The sequence below is a fragment of the Artemia sp. Qi Xiang Cuo genome, chromosome 12, assembly GCF_049724085.1.
Source record: "Artemia sp. Qi Xiang Cuo chromosome 12, ASM4972408v1, whole genome shotgun sequence".
NCBI lineage: Eukaryota > Metazoa > Arthropoda > Branchiopoda > Anostraca > Artemiidae > Artemia > Artemia sp. Qi Xiang Cuo.
In genome coordinates, this window is record NC_142805.1 from 40,521,982 (window position 1) to 40,540,252 (window position 18,271).

The 18,271-nt window shown below is 35.8% G+C and overlaps 1 protein-coding gene across 1 annotated transcript in view; it reads left to right on the forward strand.

Annotated features, from left to right (window-relative positions):
• Window positions 1-12,100: 12,100 nt before the first annotated feature.
• mRpL50 (mitochondrial ribosomal protein L50) overlaps window positions 12,101-18,271 on the forward strand; it is a 41,060-nt gene continuing 34,889 nt past the window's right edge. The window contains exon 1 of the mRNA XM_089097818.1: window positions 12,101-12,124. Coding sequence (XP_088953944.1) covers window positions 12,110-12,124 — 15 coding nt within the window. The 5' untranslated portion in view covers window positions 12,101-12,109. The remainder of the gene's footprint in view (window positions 12,125-18,271) is intronic.

Consider the following 18,271-nt stretch of genomic DNA (forward strand, 5'->3'; position numbering starts at 1 on the left):
TCTCTCCCTATCTCTCCCTCTCTCTATCTGATTACTATTATTATTATTATCTATCAAAAAATAAATTATGTTATTATCATGGAAACCGAGATTTATTTTGCTTTATTCTTTTCATTATGCTATAAAGCATGTTTTTAATTTTTGGATTTTTTTTAGATTTTTAATTATTATTATTTTTTTAACGAGACGTACTCGTTTTTTCCATTTGTTTTAGTGTGTTTTGCTTAATAATTCCTGTTATTTATTTTCTTGCATTCCCTTAGTTTTTTTTTCGAAATATATTCTATTTCCCTGAGTATAAGTAATTTTGTTCTGCTTTGTTATCTTACATTTTAGTTCAAACAACCGAATTACTATGATTAACTAAAATGTTTGTTAAGGATATGGCAAATGAGTTTTTTTAAGGTCCCAACGTTTAGTAATTCTGTGCTTGTATGTGTAAAGGTGGTCATTTTACTTTGGCGAGAAATGAGAATTAGTCTTAATCCCTTTGTGGCATTTAGGGAGGAGGTGCATTTAGCTCAGAAGAGGATGAGGCGGAGCGTGGTTGGGATAAAAACGAAAATGCTTCAAAAGTACCTCAAGCTCAAAGACTACCTGACCTAATTTTATATGCTCTTTTCACCACAAGTAAGTCTCATTAGTGAGCTATATGCTGGAACTTTTATTAGATTGCTTTCTTGTCCAAATCTTGGAAGAAGAAAATCATATTCTTATAAAGTGTCACCAGCTTTTTGTTCCTTTAATCTGAACGTTGAAAATGGAACTGAACACCTTCATGTATAATGGTATGGATTTTTCAAGCGTAGACCAGGCATTAAATATTATATACAGTGTTGTGAGGAATTGTGAGTTTAAAATGAAAATTAGGCAAAACAGATGAAAAATATATGTTAATATGAGTACCCTTTCCCTATTGTGTTCAAGGAGTTGAAAATACCTGTATCAAAGTATAAATTAACGACTCACCACTAGAATCTACACAGATGTGAAGTTGATTATATATTTGCTGTGTATATTTTGTAATTAAATTGTATTGAAACATGAAATTTGTCTAATCATTGGTTGTGGAGTTCTTATGTTACACATTCTGCCCTTCCATATTATATGTTATTTTTTGGCAAGAATCACATAGTGTATTACTCAATTTTTGTTTCTCTTTTTTATCTATATAAGAAGTACAGACTTGTTAACTATTTATATACGTATTATAAAATTGTATATAGTTATTGTTGGATGCAAAATTTACTATAAAATAAACAAAGTATTTGAAAAGTAGTTCTTGGTTTTAAGATGTTGGATTTAAGTGTTCTAATAGCTAAAATATCCATGCCAAGGTCCAAGGTGTTTTAGCAACTGTTATTTCATAAGTCAAAGCTGCAGAACAACAGTTGTAACTACTTTGTCTTGTATAAAACTAAGAGAGTTTGAAACGGATATAACAAAGACGAAACGGATTTTGAAACGGATTTAACTGCTTTTTACGGATCTTGGTATTCAAAGAGTTCCTGTTTTGATTACCTTTGTGGAGGTCCTGAGCGATTTTCTGCGGTTATGGGTCGTCAGTAAAACAGTCGGTTTACGGATGTGAAGACAGTTTAAACACAAAATATCTAATAAAAAATTCATGCTTAAATGGCGCTCTCTTTTTGAAGTAAATGCTCTTTGTTAACAGTTCTGTTTAACTCTAATGAACGCAGATGACAACAATATATTCTTCTTTCATAGAGGTTGGATCGGGCGCAGACACCCCAAACCGCCACTGACTGTTGACTAGGCTTCGTCTAAATCCACTAGCCCACCTAGCAACTAGACCGATGACAATAAATCTTTCAAAACTGGGTAGGTATCTGTCATCTTCGAGTGGTAGATGCGCTGATGAGAAGAATTTCCAGACTTCCATTGCTCGTCTCTTACAGAGGTCAAATTCGTACTGGACCCCATGTAGGCATATCCATGGTATCCAGTGGTACGCCTGACAAGACCTGACAACCCCTTTTTGTTAGGTATGCTGATAATTTAAATTTAGGGACCTGTCTCTCCCACAAACGTTAGATGGTCCTGGACCCTGAAAGACCAACAAGGACACTAGCTGTTATCTCTTGTCAAATTTTCTTGATTTTCAGCTTAGTCTTCCAGTAGATGTCTTTGCAACAAGAATTTCGAGATCTCATGCGCATATAGAGGTCGAATCCGTTTTTTACCTTAAAAAGGAACAGGGAATTAGCTATTATGTTCCACCGCGTAATGTTGAAATCTGATAACTCCTCTGGTTGACGTCCTGGTTACAGGGAGCTATTCACCCCTTCCTATCAGACGTAGGATCAGCTCTACTACTACTAACAATCTATTGCAGCACGAAGCGGCCTGAGGCCAAAACAGTTGAAAAGCTAACAATTCATTCCAAGTACAACTAAGGAACTGATCCTTACTCCCCACCAAGTTTGTTTGAGATCCGATTGTCTCTTCTGGAGGATGTTCTGATGGCTAGAACTTAGGATCCTTCTCCTGCAGAACTCGGATTGGGATTTGACCCGAAAAAGACACAACCTAGCAATTAGATATTAGTTTCCACCTGATTTGGCTGAAATATGACAGCTTTTTTGGTAGTTGTCTGGTAGTTTGGTTGAGATGAGATCTGACACCTTTTCCTGGTAGATATGCTTATGACAAGAATTTAGGGAGTGCTCTTGCTTTCACCTCTGAGTTTGAAAGGAGTCTGAATACCCAAAAGGCTCAATTAGAACGCTTGCTCTTTTTTCTCACTTAGTTTGGTTGATACCGGACAATCCCTTAGGAAGAAGCTCTAAGGAAAAATATATACCCCTCACGTCTCCCTCAAAGGTCAAATCAGGTGCTGATCTCCAAAGGACATCGGGACCCCATCCGCATACAGAGGTTAAATCCGTTTTGATCTTAAAAAAGGAAGAGAAAATTAGATCTTACGCTCCACAGCGTAATGTTGAAATCTGAAAATTCATCTGGTTGCAGGGAGCTATGCCCCCTTTCTGCCAGAGGTGGGATCAGCTCTACTACTACCTACTAAAAATTCATTGCTGCACGAAGCCACCTGAGGCCAAAACAATTGAACACGCTCCTTCACTCTAAGCTGCTCAAAGCTTCATTCTTTACTCCCTCCCGCGAAGTTGCAATTTCCTGTAAATCCTTTGTCGTGAACTCTTTTTCTCTCAATCACTGACGACCCGCTTTTGGTTTTGTCCCGGATAGAGAGCCAAAAAAAACACTACTTTTGATGATCTATCATTGTTCGTTCGATAAACACAGCCCGGTCCTCTTAAACTATCGTTCGAGAGCAGATCAATTCTGGACCCTTAAACATCACATGTAGGACACTAGCTCTTATTTGCCGGCGAATTTGATTGAGATCCGAGGACTTATTCTGTTAGATTGATGACAAGAAGCTATGCCCCCCCCTCCACCATTGAAGTTACATAATGACAAGAAGCTATGCCCCTCCCCCCCTCCACCGTTGAAGTTGGGTCAGGCATGGAATCCTAATAGGTACAACTCATCTGTACACGTCACCGAGTTTTGATTGAGATCTGACACCCTCTTCCGAAGGATGGTCTAATGGTAAGAATTTAAGAATCCTTCGCCTACAGAGGTCAGATTGGATTTTGACCCGAAAAGGCATAATGTATCAATTATCTATTAGTTTCTACCCGGTCTTGTCGAAACCTGGCGTAGCTTTTTGGTAGTTGTCCTTACTGCTGTACTTTGCATCTGGATTATAAAAATTATGCAGTGAATTTGTACTTCTTACCAAGTTTGTTTGAGATCTGACAACTTTCCTTGATAGATGTGCTGATGATAAGAATTTAGGGATTGCTCTTCCTTTCGCCTCACTGAGGTTGAAATTAATCTGAATGCCCAAAAACCTCGATTAGAACACTTGCTCTTGTTTCTCACTTAGTTGGGTTGAGACCGGGCAATCTTCTTAGGTTAGATGTTCTAAAGAAAACATATACTCCCTCAAAGTGCAAATCAGACTCTGATCTCCAACTTGCCCAGTAGCTATTGCATCCGGTTGAAATCAAAGAATCCTTTCTGGCAGATGAACCATTGACAAGGATCTGAGAACCATTCAACGGAGGTTGATTTTGTCTTGACATCCAAAAGGTACCACTAGCTCTTTAAATTTGGCTTTTCTGGTGAATGTGCTGATGAAAAAACTAGAAAATCCTACCGCCCCCCCCCCCATTTATTTATGGGTTGGATCGTAGCTGGACTTTTGAAATCTAGCTATAAGTACAAGCTTTATAAGTATTAAAAATTTTACGAAGATTTATAACAAAAAAATATAGATTCGGGATCTCCGAGATCTGCTTTTCCAGAATTATTTCGTTGAAAACCAGAAGAGATGCAAAACTTCGATATTAAGGTTTCAAATAGAAAATTCGTTATCCGACCCAAGCCCTTGCCACAATCATGTAAAAATCATCATATCTACTTCGCTTCTAGGCCTATCTCTTGATTTTTTACTTAGCAACTATAGTTGAATTGGTTGCCACTGACCTTGATCCTGTTACAAACAATCGACTGTAACCTGCCCCTGTTGTAACCGGACTGCCTCACAGTGTTTATAGTTCTTTCTGAGACTTAATATTAATGAATTAACCATGTCAAAAATGATTAGGTCTGCTACCTCCCTGTCAGATCTATGAACCCCGTCTTATATGATATAAATTCTTAGGTATTTTTTCTACAAGGTAGTGTAAAAATGATTTCTGTTGTAATTCGTTTTTAGTCCAACCATCAATTGAGTGTGCCAAATGCTTGACTTGGACTGATTTGCAAGTCTTCCATATTTTAAGCTAGCAAAAAATCGGTTCCGCCGACTTTGTCGCCTTTCACTGCTCGCATGGACCTTTGGCCCTCGGACGATTGACAGCATGATGTCGCATTTTGGGTTTTTGGTTTGTTTCCTTTTGTTTTGTTTTTTTGTTTTCTTTTTTGTAGCGTTTAATACGGTCAGCAACTTGGATTTTCGATCTCGAGCAAGTTTTATTGACGTCACATTTCCTTCGCTCAAGTAATGTTGGGGCCATGGAACTCCACATACTTGTTATCGTGACGCCAGATTCTCTGATTTTGTTTTACAGTTTGTTTTCTTTTGCATTCTTACAGAATTTGCACCTTCTCATGGCTGAATTATCCCGCGTAAGTTTTCATGTTTCTAGCTTTGTTAGTTGGATTATTTTTAAGTGCACATGAAGACGTACACACAAAAACAGTCGCACCTACTGGATTTTATACATAAAAAAAGGCTAGTTTAAAAAATATGGAGTGTACAATGTTCTTTAAGGACTGAATAAAAAGAACGTGTTACCTGTCCCTAAGAGACCGAATCACAGTAACCCTTCTTCCAAAAAGATATCTTAAAAGTTCGAAATATAGCAGTTATTATGCTATCTCATAGACAAGAGATCAAACTTCATGGAAATTAAAATCTTATGTACGAAAAATAATATGTTTATTATCGCATTTCAGCCAAATATACAAGCAAGTACCCAAAAAAGCTTAATGAACTTAAAAGTTACCATTGATTACTAACTAATGACAAAGTTAGGCTCATCTGATAAAACAGATAATGAGTTTATTTATCCAAAAGATCCGATGAATATGAATGTGGGGATAGTATGACCTCCACAGCCACTCGGGCAAGAGGTATAAATTATGCAAATTGCCAACTATTTACAGATCAAATTTATAGCGGAAAAGGGGGGCGTGTTTCATCATGCGTTTCTAGTTGCTAAAAACTTTCAGGGATCGTTTTCTGTGTCATCATACACAAGACTAAACAGGTAAAAAGAAAACGAGCTAATTCACTAGAATAATGCAACAGTATCACAAAATGATGAATTGCGTCTTTTCTTCAATAATACGGGATTTTCGTTATATTAATCATTAGATATGAAGGGGGGGGGGGGGGTATTGGAAACTCGTGCTTGGATATTACATGGAATTTTTGTTCAAACTTCTGATATTTTTCAAGGATAAGATCATAGAGCAATTACAGAATATGGGAAATCAAACTATTTTTATTAGAGTTGATACAGGTATTGTTTGTTTTATTTGTTATTAATACAAAGGGCGTAAATAAATATGAAGTAATTGTTGATTGACAAAAAATAGTTAGATAAGAAGTAACATCACAATTAAGTAAAAAAAAAATAATAATAAAAAACAGAAAAGGATAACACGAAAAAAATTGTAGGTACTGGTTACTTTTAGGTTGTAATTTTTTGGTCGTGGGTGTCTCTTCTGCAAAGATTCGGAGAGTACAGCAACTGTAAAATGTATAATAGCAACATATTGAAAACAAATTGCTAATGACGTATTTCAGCTTCTAAAATACAGCACTAAGCCTTATTTTTTCATGGGGTTAGGCTACAACCGTGGTTACAAAGACAGATTTTAATCAAGTTTGTCAGCGAAAAAGTAGTTATCACACTATGTGCCAAGAAAATCTGAAATAGTGTCCAATATACATGGTTCTTAAAGAATTTCTCATATCAGCTCAGATTTTCAATAAGCTTTGTAACACGATATAATTTTTCTACGAAACTCTAAATTCTAACTTCTGTTTCATTCCGAGGTTCATGGACTTTCGAAGAAAAAGGTTTTAAACAACTCGTACACTGAAAGGAAAAATGATTTTGCTCTTGAAGGTTGGAAAGACATAATTTTCTCTTTGTGACAAGATTTGGAGGCTTAAATTTTCTATTTCATCTGACTTATTTGAAGAGATGTACTTTCTGATTTTTAGTCTACTGGTTACCTGCTCACTTGTATTCAGAAGAATGCTGCATTTGATTGGCGAAAACAGAAATGAAAACAACTTACTGATCAGAGAAAAGGGAAATTTCATCTTTGGCAAATATCTGATATGTAGTTAAATAAGTTTTGGTTTTTGTCGTATCTTCGCAGCTTCCAAATTGAAAAGGGTAATAGTGCCGGCTAAGTAAAGAGCTACATTACTTACCGCCGTTCTTGGGACAAGGGCAGTAAGTTATACAATTTGCCCATTTTTTACCTATAGGACCTGTTACTGGGCAAGGAGCCTTCTTCGATCACAGGTTTCCAAAAAGGGCATTAAGGAGAAGCCTTAATGAACTGTAGAGGGGAATGTTGAACTAAATCAAAACACTACAGAAGAATGCTGCATTTGATTGGCAAAACAGAAATGAAAACAACTTACTGATCAGAGAAAAGGAAAATTTCATCTTTGGCAAATATCTAATATGTAGTTAAATAAGTTTTGGTTTTTGTCGTATCTTCGCAGCTTCCAATCAATTGAAAAGGGTAATAGCGCCGGCTAAGTAAAGAGCTACATTACTTACCGCCGTTCTTGGGACAAGGGCAGTAAGTTATACAATTTGCCCATTTTTTACCTATAGGACCTGTTACTGGGCAAGGAGCCTTCTTCGATCACAGGTTTCCAAAAAGGGCATTAAGGAGAAGCCTTAATGAACTGTAGAGGGGAATGTTGAACTAAATCAAAACACTCTATGTGCATGCAGGTATCAGCAATATCTCATGAATGGATTAGGCTAAGTTGAAATTTTCAGGGCATGTTGAGGGGATTTTGAACTGACCAAAAATAAATATGTGCATACTGCTACAAGAAATACCGCTAAAGCTAAGAGTATTAAGATGAAACTCTCAGGAAATGTTTATGAGAGTTTTGAACTAAAATAAAACACACTATGTGCATACAGGTTATCAAAAGAGTGTAATCAGCCATATTTCAGGAAGAGCTTAGAGGCATGTTCAAACTTTCAGAGCATATTCAGGGGGATGTTGAACTAACCATAAGAAACTATTTGTATACTATTACTAGTACCTTTAATGCTGCTACTGCTACTACTACTATTATTACTAAGGCTAAGGGCACTAAGGTAAAACTTTCAGTGAGTGTAGAGGGGGTGTTGAACTAAATCAAAAACGCACTATGTGTCTACAGGATGTCAAAAGGGTGTATCAGCAATATCTCAGGAACGGCACAGGTTTTTAAGTCAAAGCTTTCAGGGCATGTTAAGGGGGATATTAATATAACCAAAATACACTAATGTTAAAGTTAAGGATATTAAGGTGAAACTTTAAGGGTTTGCTTATAGAAATGTTGAATTGAATCAAAACACATTATGTGTATGCAGGTTAACAAAAGGGCATATCAGCAATATACCAGGAACAGCGTTGCGTATTAAGTTGAAACTTTTAGTTTATGCTGAGGGAATGTTAAAATAACCAAAAGGCACTATGTGCGTACTGTTGCTACTACTACTGCTAGTAGTAATACCCCTGACGAATAACCTGACGACGGTGGGTTGAGTATAAAAGGTTAGAGCTGTTTCAATGGTTGTAAGATGGTTTGTGGTCTGCTCTGTCTTAAGCTCCTTCCTGTGTTCCTATCACAGAAAGGTAAATCCTGCTTTCATGGCCTAATAATAGTATCAGGGTGGACCTTTAAATATTTTCCTTAATCAGACTCATGACTGCAAATCAGAACAGTTGAATGACCTTTGAGGAATGGCACTCTCGAGGAAATTATAGTCTAGTAAACAACAAAGCACTGTTCTTAATCCTGATGGTGGGATAATTCTTCTGGGCCTTATTTGTGTTAGTGGTCTTTTCTGGGCTGAAAAAAGCTCTTCTTAGCCAAGTTGTCTATTGTGGGCTGCCTTCTCATTGTAGTATAATATTTGTAGCCATTAATACATAATGAGTCGGAGGTATTACGTTTGAGAATGCATGCGCAGGAAGTCAAATTTTGTTGATAGAAGAGCATTACCACGTGTAGAAAACCATGTTGCGGTCAAGATGGGCCCAGAGTTGTAAAAAGTTGCCATACAACAAGAGGTTCCAAGGACTTCTTTGTTGTCTGGTTTAAATCCGGCTTAAGTGCTTTGTGTGGACTTAAGAAGATATATTAGTTCCTATCATGCACTGGGAGGCTCTCTGCTTTTCCTGAGGCCATATAAGTTTCAATATTTTAATTAATATGAAAATTACAATTTGGGACATTGCAACGTTAAAAAACATATACTATACTGATATTTTGACTGATGAATTCAGACAAGTTGAACTGAAATTGTTAGAAGTTCAATATAATCATATCCAAGGGCTGGGAAAGAAGAAATAAGGTGATATAGAATTTATTTACTCAGGCAGGAATTATGGGGCGCATAGGCAGGGAGTAGGGCTCTTGATGAATAAGGAACGTTTTAAGTCTTGCTTAGATTGGGAAGGTATTAATAATAGAATGCTAGTTGCTCATTTTACGGCTAAAAAGTACAGGGTATTCGTCATAGTAGTATATCTCCCTGTAAAACCGACTGATGGAGCTAGTACTGACTGGTATGAATTTTACTTACATCTACAGGAGCAAATAGACAGGAGACCAGGTAGAAATAAGCTATTTTTATAAAGGGATTTTAATGCCCAGGCTGGTAGAAATAGATGGCCTCCTAGCCTAGGTAAATTTGGTGGTGGAAAAGAAAATAACAACGTTTATAGGCTTACCTGGCGGTAAGACGGGCAACCGTAATGGTCATGTTATTGTAAACAGAAGACTGACAGGATCGATACAAGATACCAGAATATATAGGGGTACTCTTATTGATGTTAAAAGTAAAGATCACCATCTAGTTGTGTTTAGGGTTAATCTAAAACAGAAATATAGGAAGGGTAACTACCTTCCGGGAAGTCATAACGTTGGTAGACTCCAGGATGAGAATTTGAGTGATACGTTTCAGGAACAGTTCAATATTAAAATAGAGAGTGTGAAATTTGACAATGTAAAATATAAATGGAATAATTTTAGGAAAATAGTTTGTGAAGTAGCAGACGGTGTCCTGGGGAGGACAGCTAGAAATACTGATACTAAGTTTGGTAGAAGAGAGGAATGGTTTGTACAAGAATTATTTGAATGATAGAACTTGTGATAATAAGAGGCATTAAAATAGGAATTAAGGAGATGCGAAGTGGAGGCCATGGATAAAATTGCCAGATATGTGAAAGATGTAGCCAGACGGCATAATAATAAAACATTGTTCGGGTATGTTAAAAATAACGAGAGAAAATATTCAAATCTTGACTTATCCCAGATAAAGATAGGTAAGGGGTCTCAATTAGTTAAAGAGAGATTGACAGAGAATTTTGAGAATACGCTTAACCGTGTAAAAGCTACAGGACATGATATGGAAAATTTTGAAAAAACATTATCACAATTTGGAAATAAAGGAAGTGGAAGATCTGTTAAGAACTAGCACTAAACGGATAAAAATAAAAAGGGTCAGGTACTGAAAGTGTGGTAAACGAGTTTTTAAAACATGGTGGTTGTGAAGTTAGAAATACATTACTGAAGATCATAATAATGAAACGTGATAAGAGACGTGTAAAGAATTAGGCGCACTTAGATCGATAGTTGAAAAGTGCCTTAGTCATCACAGCCCTTCAGTCCTTAGTTTTATAGATTATGAACAAGCTTTTGATTCAGCCGATAGAAGAGCTTTAGCAAAGATCCTATCTTTCTATGGTATACCATATAAATACTTTAAGTTAGATAACATTCCAGCGGTTAAGGTAGGAAATAAAGTTGGTGGCTGGATTCGTACCGAATCAGAGCTAAGCATGATCCATATATATGGAATGTTTTAGATTGGGAATAAGTGAAGTGGTGATGCTTGGTAACGAGAAGATCGATCAAGTAGATTGCTTCCCTTACCTAGGTAGTATTGTTAGTAACGATGGTGGATGCACTGAAGATGTTAAAAGTAGAATAGCCAAGGCCAAGAGTGTTTTTTACAGTTAAAAAAAAGTTTGGGAGAATAGAAACATAAGTCTACGAGCAAAAATTAGAACATGGGAAACTACAGTGATGACAGTGGTTAAAGCACCTATGAATCATGGGCGCTACGAAAGACGGAGAAGGATTAATTGTTTTTTTCTAGAGGAATTATCTACGGAATGTATTAAGTACCTTTCTGACTTACTGTATTTCAAACAGTTTTGTATGAAAATGTGATTCTGTCCCGCTTTTTAGGGCTATAATGAGAAGAAGGTCGGGATGGCTAAGACACGATCTGTGGATGATTAATGATAGATTCCTAAACATTGTCCTTTTCGGTCAACCATCTAGGACCAAACAAAGAGAAGGTCGTCCCCGAATTGGATGGGAGGGATTGGCGAGCAAGGATTTAAGGAAAATCGGAACATTATATTAGTAAGATTGGCTTTAATCCTACCGAAGCCCAGAGGTTATGCAGATTTTCTATCCACTTATCCGAATAATGTTCCACATCCCCATCCATCCAGTGTTTTCTAGCATAACGATTGTAAAAATTTGCTGTAAAATTTTGTCCAATATTTAAATAGCAGAAAAAAATAAAATAAATAACAAGAAAAAAAATGTTTTGCATATAATCCTTTTAATATTCAATAAAAAGCCATTTCAATTAAAAGCGAACAAAGATTAATTTTAAAAAAACTTCTCAAGAAAGTAGTTTTAAAACAAAAGTAAAGAGCTACATTAAGCCTAAAACGAGCGGAAATAAAGTAAAATTCAAGTGTAAAACAAACATAAATAACTTACGATAAATAAGTGATAACCAAAGTAAAGAGAGAGTATAATAAATAATCATTTTCCTCTAAAGCAAACAAGAGGAGTATAGTCAAAGTCCTTTATGCCTTGAAGGGACCAGAAAGTCATTTCATTTTACTGAAAACGAAATACGTTTAAAGCGTTTTCTCTTTTATAACGCTTATAAATGAAAATACTAAGCCTTTGATGGATAAATATCAATCTTGGCTAACAGAATTTTCTTTTTTTTTAATGTTATGACAAATAAAAACTAACAGATCTGTTAACGTTACTAGCGTTTATCTTAGGCTTAATATAGCTCTTTAGTTTTGTTAGGAAAACTTCTTATGTGGAAGACTTAAACTAATTTATGTAAAAGCCATATTGTGCTTTTCATTATGTGTCGGCTCTTTAACACAATTCTGACTCTGTACGGGATTTAATATCTCGGAAAAATAAGAAATTTATTCCGACACTAACCAATTGCTTTTGAAATTAAAAAACATGGCTTGTCGAAAGGCATGAAAATATTTGATTTTTTGCTTAAAGAGGACCTACCAAAGTCTTCATGTAAATACTCAACATAGAATAATCAATTTCAGTAGCCCAAGTAAATTTCAGCCCATTTTCAAGGGATATCTCTATGGCTTTCATAACAGTTCTGTGTTAATCCTGGCCGACAGCTAGGCTATATCTGGCCCAATCAGGGGGACGGGATGCTGGGTAAAAATTATAGATTAAGAAAATTATTGGTAAAATTCTATTTTAGTAACTTTTGGCTATCTTGGAAAGGGGATAGGTTAGGAAAATGAAACTTTCAGGAATGGTTCTACAGGCTAAGATATGTCCTGGGAAGGTATTTTGAAGTACCCACCTCCACTCCTTCTCCCTCTAGAGGATCCTGACCTTTGATGACCTTTAAAAATATGTGTGTTATAAAAGTGAAACCTTGCAAAATAGATCTTCTGCTTAAATGAAGTACAACAAAAATTTTTTCAGCTTCACAACTTTGCTCAATCCCAATTTATATGGTTTTAAAGATATGCAAATACATTTCCTAAATTTTTGAAATAAACTATTTATATGGCTTAAAATTCTGCTCAAATAACTGAAATTGCATTTTCAGAGCTAAAGCCAGAGAAAAAGAAACTGATAACTGAAAATTAATGTAAAATATTGTTTTGTCAAAATTTCAATAGGCATAGACCTGTCATGCAGGCAAAATTTCAGGAACCTCCAGAGGGACAAAGAGTGGAAGTAGGTACTTCAAAATACCTTCCTGGGACATACTTTAGCCTTTAGACACATCCCTGAAAGTTTCATTTTCCTAAACTAACCCCTTTCCAAGATAGCCAAAAGTAGCTAAAGTAGAATTTTACCAAATTATTAAATTTTCAGGAATGAATCCAGGGCCTGGAATATACCCTGGGAAAGTATTGCCAAGCTACTATGTTTACCCATTACTTCCCTATTCCTAGAGCTTAGAAAATTAGGCAAATTTTTACCAAATCATATTATTGACTTACAAATAAAGTGGATATACCCCTCAATGCCCTTTTTTATGCTTTTTCCAAATATAATAATCATTTTTCTGGGAAAAGAATTTTACCCCCACCTCTAGGCCTATATAGCCTATACCAATTCAGGGTATATATTTGAACATTAGGGGGGGGGGCAAATTTTATTTCTGATGTAAATGGGAGGTAAGCTTAAACTTAACCCCCACCTCTAATGTGCAAATATATACCCTGAATTGGTATATGGAGGTGGGGTAAAATTCATTATCAAGAAAAATGATTATTATGCTTGGAAAGAGCATAAAAAAAGATATCAAGTGGTATATTCACTTTATTTGTAAGTCAATAATATGATTTGGTAAAACTTTACCAAAAATTATATTTGGTAAATTTCTAATGGGCCTTATAATTTAGCTAAGATGAAAGCGAAAATGTCATTTGATGCCTTTTCTAATGCTCTTTCATAATTCAATAATTGCTTCTGGGGCTGATTACATCTTGAGCCCTTAATGGGACCACAAAAGTATTTTATATGAATAATAAAAAAGCATAAAAAAAGTATCAAATGATGTTGTCACTTTCATCCTAGCTAAATCAAATGGCTCACTGCAAATTTACCATGAAATTTACCCACCCCCCCCCCCCTAATGTGCAAATATATACCCTGAATTGGAATATACTCTGAAGTATCAACAGTAAAGCTTTGAATTGCAAAATTCAGTATTATTTTTGTTGATGGCATTTGAAAAACTTGAAATGGTAGGAAAATGGTTTATATTAGAGTGGCCTAATAAATAAGGTTTGAATTGTTATAAATAAGTATTTTTGGAATATAATACTCTTGAACAACCTATTTATTAACTAGTGATATATTTTTAACCACTTTTCAATGATTTCTATGTCTCCTAAACCTGTTGGAGTTTTGACAAAAACTAAATTTATACCTTAATTTTATTTTTTCAAATTATTTTTCTCTGTTTTTAGTTTTGAACATGCAATTCCTATTGTTTGGGTAAAATTTTAAGCCATATCAATGAGTTTTTTTTTCTAAATTTAGGAAATGTATTCACGGATCTTTAATACCTTTTAAGTTGGGATTAAGCAAAGCTTTAAGCCAAAAATAGTTTTCTTGTACTTGATTTAAGCAGAAGATCTATTTGCAAGGTTTTACTGTTATAAAACAAAGATTGTTGAAGGTCATCAAAGGTCAGTGCCTCTAGATGGAGAAGGACTGGGTGTAGGTACTTCCAGGACATACTTTAGTCTGTAGGTTGATCCCTGAAAGTTTCAGTTTCCTAACTTAACTACAACCAGGATAACAAAACACAGCTTGTCTAGAATTTCATCATAGATTGTTAAAAGTAAAAAGTAGATGTAGATGCTTCAGAAAGTATTCCCAGGAAATCATTATGGCTATGGGAATTCTTAAGAGTTTCATTCATCTACCTTAACTATTTTTCAAGATAGCAAAGAACCCCTAAGCTAAAATTTTGCTTGTGTACTGGGACTCAATGGTCTTGGTAGCAATCATTATATAAGAAACATTATTTAATGAGGATATGAATAGCACTACAGTTTTGTTACTATAATGTTCAGCTTAGGAGAGACAATGTAAAAGAGTGTTACTGGCCTATTTATATTGAGAGTTTGCTAATACAAAGATTCAGCTAATATTTAAACATGTTTGTTTTTATTAGTGAGCAGATTCTACTATTCTTTGAGGACACTTTTAATGACAAAGCTGGCTAGTGATGGTCCATGTTTTTGAAAAGAATTTAGAAGATTGGTATCAGAATAAACTTTTTTTTATTAATTTAGAGATCACAACAATTTCTAGTGCAAACCAGATTCTTTAAACAAGATTGAGAATTGTCAGTAGAACAAAGAATTTTATATAACTTGTCTATAAAACTGTAAAACACTAGTTTATATAATGCAAGCATCACTTCTACAAAGATTTAGAAGAGCATTGTTAAAAACATAATAGTAATACATTGAAAAAATAATGCAAATGGCATATTCAAGCTTATAAAGAAAACACTAGGGTTTTATTTTTTTAGATGGTGATGGGAGAGGGGAACCTTTGTATTTCCACAATCAAATTACTATCAATATTTGCCAACTAAAATAATTTGTCATACTTTAATGCCAAGAAAATCTTAATGCCAAGAGATAAATATCAAATTGATAATTTTCAAAGAATCTCAAATTTCAGAATCAGTTATTACAGATATTAATCAAGTCATTCAGGTGGTTAGTTTAATAAAATATTAGATTCCTAAACCCAAATGTTCTCTAAAATATGCAATGCAATAAGCTGTAGTGGCAAAACTCTGAACTCTGACTGTTATTTGCATTGCATTGGCTTCAAAATCGAAAGGTTTTAAAACAACTCATACACTGACTACAAAGGTGACTTTGTTCTTGGAAGTTTGAAAAGCACGATTTTTCCTGTTGTGACAAGAATAGGGGCTTAAGGTTCTCTTAAGTATGCTTGAAAAGATAAACCTTCAGATTTTAAGCCTGCTGGATTTATCCAAAATACTGTCACATCAACTCAAAACCTGAAGTCACTTGAAGTAGAATTAACATTGTTGAAATCTAAAATATTAAAAAGAAATCTTCACTGTTTTAGGAGCATCAATAAACCTCTGTTGAAAAACAGAACTTACAACAAAATTATAAGTATTTTTAACAAATTTTAAACTTAGTTTAAAAGTAACTTTATTTCACTTTTAGGACATGAATCTGAATGCTTAATCAAAACACTTGTATTTTACAAGACACTAAATTTGATTGACAGCAACAGAAATAAAATCAGTTTATCCTTATGGTTTTGTTACAGCAGTGGTGAAAATTTTCCTTGTGTTTTTTCTAAACTAATAGCATATCATAAAACTCATCAGCCAAGCAAAGCACAAGCAAAGTAATCAGCAAACACTACATCTGCCTTCTTTTAACCTTGAACAACATGATTCATGGGTACACCATTTTTTTTTCCTTTGCCATACTTTGTCAGAGCAAAATATCACTAAAATTTATATACCTCTCAAGAATGTGCTAGACTTGCTTCTCTAATGTGTACTCTAGGTAAACATAACAGTTATGCACTAATTAATTCTACTCTCACACTTCACTCATACTCTTCTTAACAAAATACAAGAAGGCACTGGGCTCACTTCCCTTGTGTGTACTCTGGGTATACACAGTGCCTACTTCCACTACACATAACTATTTGCAGGCTCAATCTCTTTGGTGGGATGATCACTCTTCCAGACTGTGTTTTGGCACCAGCTTGGGAACCATGTGCTGCTTCACATGGCTTAACTGGGGATTTCGATGGGGTGATTTCTGTCCTCAACCATTCTAGTGGCAAAGAGCAGGGCAGTGATCTGTAATGCTAATTTACCTGTGGTGGAGGTGATTTCCGAAGTGGAACAGCCTTGTTTTGGGTAGCAAATGGGGTTGAAACCCTCCCAGTTTGACCACCCATGTCTTTTGTCTCTGAGTCATTTCCAAGGCAGTTTGAGAGATGTATTCTGTTCTATCTGATGACAGATTCACCCTCTGTCTCAACTATGTAAGATTGCAGAGATTCAGATTGGGCAATTACTCTTTCTGTGCTCCATTTCCCACCTGGAGCCTTCCACATATAAACTGATTTCCCCACCTTGACTGATGGTAACAGCCTAGATACTGTGTTGTAGCAATGCTTCTGTTGTCCCTGAAGAACTGTACATTTCTCCATGAACTTACGACTGCTGGCCACTTTCTTTTTTAAGTGGCCAGTAGTACATGGGATAAGAGATCTCAGTTGATGACTCATTAGAAGTTGGGATGGTAAGGCTAGTCTGTCCACAGGTGTGTTCCTGTATTTGAGCAGTCTTAAGTATGGGTATCCATTATATTCTGAGGCCTTTGTCAGGAGATTCTTTGCTGTCTGGATAGTTTTTTCCACAATGCTGTTAGACTGGGGGTATGTTGGACTTCTGTTCTGTGAGTGAAACCCCAGGTTTTGGCAAAGTTTTGAATTCCATTGAGGAGTAATAAGGTCCATTGTCAGACATTAGTATGGATAAAATGCCATATCTGGCAAAGTGGGATTTGAGTTTAGAGATGATGGCCTTTGATGTAGTAGATCAGAGTTTGTCCACTTAAAAATAACAGCTGTGATAGTCCACTGTCAAGAGAAAGTCAGTATTGTTCAACATGAATAGGTTAGATGCAACTTCTTGCCATGGCAAAATTGGTATCTCATGATTGACCATAGGCTCTTTCTGGTTTGATGACATGTTTCTGTCACAATTTTGGCAACTCTGCACATACTGCTCTATGTCTGTATTCAGGCCTGGTCAGTAAACCAGCATTCTAGCCCTTTGCTTGGTCTTTCTATACCAAGATGTGCAGCATGGAGTTGTTTCAAGATGTCTGGCTGTAATGCTTTGGGTACAACCAATCTCTCTCCTTTGGAAATAATGCCTCTGAATGTTGACAGTTTGTGCTGGATATTCCAGAACAGACGTGCCTCTGCCTTGCACATTTTCCTGCACTTTGGCCAGCCTTCATGGATTGTTTTTGACAAAATCCTCAGTTGACTGTCTTTGACAGTTTCTTCCTGTATTTGTAGAATTTCATCATTGCTTACAGATAGGTGTCTAGATATCAGATGTACATACACGTTTATTTCCGTCTCTAGTTTCTTATTGATATCAGGAAGGTGTAGGCAAGAAAGGGCATTGGTAACTGGTATTTCCAAGCCTGGTCAGAACTGCAGATGAAGATTGTATGACTATAGTTGTAGCATTAACCTCTGCACCCTTGGGGGAGGGCCTTATGGATAGGGTTTCTGACTATTGTCTCAAGAGGGTGGTGATTGGTTATTACGTTGACATGTCTTCCATAGAGGTACTGGTGGAAATGCTTGCATCTGTATACTATAGCGTATAACTCCTTTTCAAGTTGAGAGTATTTTTGTTCAGTTTTGCTCAGTGCATGGAATGCATGGGCTACTACCTCTCCATCAGAGCAGAGGGGTTCTCCCAAGCCATGGCTAGACTTGTCAACTTTCAATTTCACATTCAAGCTGCTGTGGTTGAAGAAGGAAGTGCTTGACACACTAGACTGCTTGAGTTCCAACAGCATTTGGTCA